General features: G+C 37.3%; 1 protein-coding gene across 1 annotated transcript in view; it reads left to right on the forward strand.

The window, feature by feature from the left end:
* ANKMY2 (ankyrin repeat and MYND domain containing 2) overlaps positions 1-5,113 on the forward strand; it is a 35,430-nt gene extending 30,317 nt beyond the window's left edge. The window contains exons 8-10 of the mRNA XM_007469026.1: positions 1,905-2,033; positions 3,064-3,193; positions 4,929-5,113. Coding sequence (XP_007469088.1) covers positions 1,905-2,033; positions 3,064-3,193; positions 4,929-5,113 — 444 coding nt within the window. The remainder of the gene's footprint in view (positions 1-1,904; positions 2,034-3,063; positions 3,194-4,928) is intronic.
* The last annotated feature ends 344 nt before the right edge of the window (positions 5,114-5,457 follow it).

Below are 5,457 nucleotides of genomic sequence, written 5' to 3' on the forward strand. Positions count from 1 at the left end.
GCAGGAAGTGTGAGGCATGGCTACACTTAAGAAATGCTGCTCCAGCATTGTAACAGATGATGACTGTTAAAGATATTTTGCTTTCTCAATTGACAGTGTATATTTTAACATCTGGAAGGCTAGCTAATGTCTCTGATTTTATAGGATACATTGAATAAAGCATCCTGTTCGTTTTTAGGCTGAATGTCTTCTATAGGCGGAGCTCTGGTGCCTAAACAGATTCTTATTTAACAAAGTAGATGACAAGATTTTGCACAGCAAGAAAGAATTTTTGTCATTCAACTGTGACAAGAAAGATTTCATGTGGTTACTCTACTGTACCGTCAATTTTTTTCTGAAGCAACAGTTCACATTAACAGCCATACTTCTAGCAAAAAATCCTTTACTTTTACCTCCGGTTACATCTGTGAGAATCTCATTGTTTTCTGACTCCCACAAAAGCCCTATTGTGGGGGAGATTTTGAACATGTCTCAGTCACTTTTACAAAAAAAAAAAAAAAACCATGTAATTGTTGTAAAATCTGTTGAATATATCATACTCTGTGGGCCAGACTGTTGTCTGATCAAATACTCTACTTTTAAGGCAGAATAACTTTATAGATTCATAAGTGTTCATTGTAACATTTAAGTATCAGTAATTCTCAAACTTTTAGTATGTTTCAGAATTACCTGTAATAATGCAGGTACATGGACCACATCCTTAGAGATTCTAATTTAGAAAGTATAGATCAATCTGAATTTTTAACAAGTTCTCTTATGAGCACAACTGCCATAGACATACATTCCTTATGAAATTATTAACTTATATCTAGTACCTGAGGTTTTATTTCACTCTTTTTTTCTCACTGTTATACTATCTTCATTCCAAAAGAGAATTCTCAGCCCTTGAATGTGAAAGGAAGTTCAGTCATCATTTGTTTTCAGGAGGAGTAAGGCGGTTTTCAAAATGAGTACAGTGTAAAACAATGTTCCAAGGTGGTATTTGTAAAGCTCTGTTGTATACAGTTGATAAGATAATATTAAAACAAATAAACTTAGGAAGAAAAGGTAAATGCAAATGAAAATTTAAATTATGAAAATTTGCAAAAATTTAGTTGGGAATAAAGAAGCAAATCTGAAAAACTCGGAAACAAGAACTGTTTTGAGCAGGTAAGAGAGCTCAATACCCTGTAATTGCTCTAAATAGGTCTTAATAGTACTATGCTAGGCTGATAAACATTCAAATAGGTCATAATAGCACTATCCCAGGCAGATAAATATCTGCCCTTATAATTTCCCATGTAAAAAAATTTCATAAATCCTCTTTAGCAAGCCATTCTGATTTTCAGTAGCCATATGATAATTTTCATATTTTTGGTTTTTCTTAATACCCTAATGCAATCACATCTATGTCTTTTTAATTTTAAGAGTTTGGAACATTTCAATAATAACGGTGATAATTTTTAACTATTAGAATTGCAGACCAGCATCAAGTAAATAGTTTAAAGTCTTTAAAACATTTAAATTGCACTAAAGTTTTAAGAATTAATATAAACATTTGTGATGTACCCTATAAATTGTCCCTCAAAATATGTATATTGTCTTAATTCTCAGAAGGAAATTCCACTCTGAGCTCACTATCATATATCTGAAATCTTTGTGTGCTTACTGAATAATCCTAATTGAAAAAATACTTTTATTCTAGAATAAGGCAAATGTTTTTCTCTCTGAATATTTGCATCCATGACTTACCTGCCATGTACTTTGTATAGAAAAAGGTGTACTCAGAAAGGCATCTATCATTTTGTCATCATCTGTGCAGTCTCTCGCCTTAATAATTTTGTCTCTTGTTCTTGACGTGTCTTCTCTGTGTCTTTCAATGGTGATTTCAGAGGTTTTTTTCCTCCTCTTCTAACCCACTGTAGGGTTCTGATCCCACTGCATTCTCTGTACTTACCCAGGCCATCACTGGTCAGGTGGGTTTCTTGGATGTTGAATTTTGCACTACCTGTGGAGAAAAAGGAGCAAGTAAAAGATGCTCAGTGTGCAAAATGGTAAGAATGAAGTTCTTTTCAGTTCATTGACATCTGGTTTAGATTTCATCCAAATTGATAATTGAGTTTTAATATTCTATAAATATAATAGTTGATGTCTGTTTTCTAATAAATTCTAATCCATTAGATATAAAGTATTGCATCTGATATTTTAAAATAATTTTGGAAGAGAACTACAGGATAAATGTAGTTCTGTGTCCTCTCTACCTTCTGTCAAACTCACAGGCTGCCCAGCTTCTATGCTGACTACCCCCAAAAAGGAAAGAATATAAATGAATGAATATGAGAAAACAAGAGAAAAATTATCCATAGGGGACTGAGACTGGTGCAGATATGAGAACCTACAATGGAACAGTTCTAAATATGCAGTCTTAAATCTTCTGATGTTGACTTTAACTACAATCTCTTCATCAACTCTTCCTTGTAAAACTACAGCTCCCTTCTGACTGTTACCAATCTTTAAGCTTTCTGGATTACTACCCACTTCTGTCAGCATTATCTTTATAAAGGGCATATCTGAATGGCTTCTTCTTACATACAAATGTCACCCACATGCATGCGTCTATACATTCACTTTACCCTATAGATTATGTTAATTTCCTCTTGTTTTTTAAGGTTGAAATTCTTCAGCATATTCTTCTGTAACCTATCATATTCTGCTATAACCTACTTCCCAGTTTCATTTCCTTTAATTACTTACTTCTCTGGGCCTCAGTTTCCTTATGTGTGAAATCGGGCTACAGCTGTGAGAATTAAATGTGACCATCTATATTGATTAACTATTGCCACATGTAAAAACACTCTAAAATATTTTACTTAAAACAACAATCATTTATTTTTTCTCTCATGTCTGGGGTTGGCTGGGGCACTTGTGTTCCATGTGTTTCTCATCCTCCTTGGACCAGCAGGAGGTCCTTTAAAATAAAGCATAGAAAAGTTAACGTTTTTACAGCACAGTACTTGGTTGAATGTCATAATTGAAAAATTGTGCAATTACACCTCTTGAAAATAAACGTACAATTGCCTTCAGGTAATATATTGCGATCAAACCTGCCAGAAAACACATTGGTTTGCACATAAGAAAATCTGTAAGAGTCTCAAGGACATTTATGAGAAGCAACAGTTGGAGGCTGCCAAAGAAAAGAGTGAAGAGGAGAACAGTAAGTGTATAAAAACCAAGATCATACTGTTGGTCAGTGGGGAAAGGATCAATGATATTAACACAGGACACACAGGAAGTGAGTCTTAGGGGACCAAGGAAGCTTGGGGTTAACCAACATAAGGATCATGCTTAAATGTATCCCTGTTTTGAGTCCCTGGGATAATGTACAAGACTGTAGTCAGCCAGCTATCACTAGAAAATGAAAGACATAAAATTCTGAGGATGGGACTTCCCTGGTGGTGCAGTGGTTAGGAATATGCCTGCCAGTGCAGGGGACACAGGTTTGTACCCTGGTCTGGGAAGATCCCACATGCCGTGGAGCAACTAAGCCCGTGGGCCACAACTACTGAGCCTGTGCTCTAGAGCCCACGAGCCACAACTACTGAGCCCGTGTGCCATAACTACTGAGCCCGTGCGCCTACAGCCTGTGCTCCACAACGAGAAGCCACTGCAATGAGAAGCCCGCACACTGCAATGAAGAGTAGCCCCCACTCACCACAACTAGAGAAAGCCCACACACAGCAACAACGACCCAATGCAGCTAAAAATAAATAAATTAAATTAAATTTTAAAAAAAGATTCTGAGAAATATGTTTTATTCCACATTCTACGTTATGACTCATGAGACTGCCCTGGAACCATGCACTCTTAACGAGTTGTTACTTATATTTTGCTCACAAAGGATTTTAAGGTCTTTGAATACGAAAATAATTAAATTTCCCCTAATGGCTACCCAAAAATTTTAAGGTCGGAAGCCTTTAAATTTCTTAACTATGAAACTTCAGGTGAAATTACAGAGTAAATCTATAAATTACAAATTAACTTGAACAAATTAAATTTCTACAAGTGTGAGGGCAGTGAGTTCCATATTATTTTTCCTCTCCCTCCCTCCTGAAGTAAGTATGTGACTCATTTTCATCAGGAACAGTGAGTTGCTTGAGCAATGATTCATATATTGGAGAAGAGAACCGCCCACACTACCCAGAGGATATATAGCACATTCTGGGGGGTGATAGTTTGAAAACACTGCCCAGGTGATTCTAACACTAAGCACGTCCATCTCCACCCCTCAAGGGACTGTGTCCATTTTACCACCTGGTGGAGAAACACTACTAGCGGGAATGGATGATTGGTACAAAGCTGAATTCATACAAAATTAAATTTTTAGAAATAAATTGTTAAGAGAATAGTCAGGCTTTCTGACTGCTGTGCGTTCTCCTGTTTTCTGAACCAAACTTGTATATCCTTTATGTTGACAGGTACTAGAGAAGCCATATGGGAGGACAGTCAGTAGAATGGGAACTCCTGGTTGTTAGACATCAGCCCGTATCACACACCATTCTACACCTTTATTCTCCACAAATGTAGGACGGGCTTTATTATGCACCACTTTATGGATAAGGAAACAGCCTTGTACAGGCAGTTACCTAACCAAGCACGTCAAGCTAACTCATGGCAAAATTGTATTCGAATGTGGATTTTGCCAGTCAGCAATCCTGATTTCAAGGCCTGAGTTCAAATGCCAGTTCTGTTCTTTTCCTAGCTGTGCAACTATGAGCAAGTTAACAAACCCCTCTCTTCTCAGTTTCTCCATTTGTAAAAAATGATAATAGAGATAATACTTGGCCTCATGGTTGTTATGAGGATTAAATGATTGAATACACATAAAGTACTTAGAAGAGTGTCCAGCACACGGTAGGAACAAAATGACTCTTTTTTTTTCTTTTTATCAGATGGCAAACTTAATGTCAATTCTAACTGTGTTAATGAAGAGCAGCCGGAGGCTGAAACAGGAATCTCCCAGGAGGACTGCAATCCTAAAGATTCTGTGGAAGGGGAGAGAGAATCTCTTCAGAGTGATGCTGGGCTGGAATGCTTACAGGATGCTCCTGTAGGTCCACAGCAGTCCGAGGAGTAAGAGCCGGAGCAAGTGCCAGCGTGGACAGTCCTCACCCTGGCAGGCAGCTGGAAAATTCACGAGACTGTCCTCCTTGCCTCCACACCTGCATGGTACTGTGGCAGGATTCCACATTTCATAGAATACGTGCTCTCCAGCAAAGCTCTGTCTACCAAGCCCTAATTTCCTACTGATTCTGTTCAATAATTGGTCACATATTCCTAGGGAGAAAAATTTTTTTTCAAAATATAGGAGAAACATTTCTATTCCCTTTCTGAGGCAGGCTTCCCAGCAGTTGTTCTCAAAGGAAAATAAATCACCTTTTAAAGAAGAAATATACGTTTTAGGGAACAAAGAGGCAAGCA

The sequence above is a fragment of the Lipotes vexillifer genome, unplaced genomic scaffold (genome assembly GCF_000442215.2).
Source record: "Lipotes vexillifer unplaced genomic scaffold, Lipotes_vexillifer_v1.1 scaffold623, whole genome shotgun sequence".
Taxonomy (NCBI): Eukaryota; Metazoa; Chordata; class Mammalia; order Artiodactyla; family Lipotidae; genus Lipotes; species Lipotes vexillifer.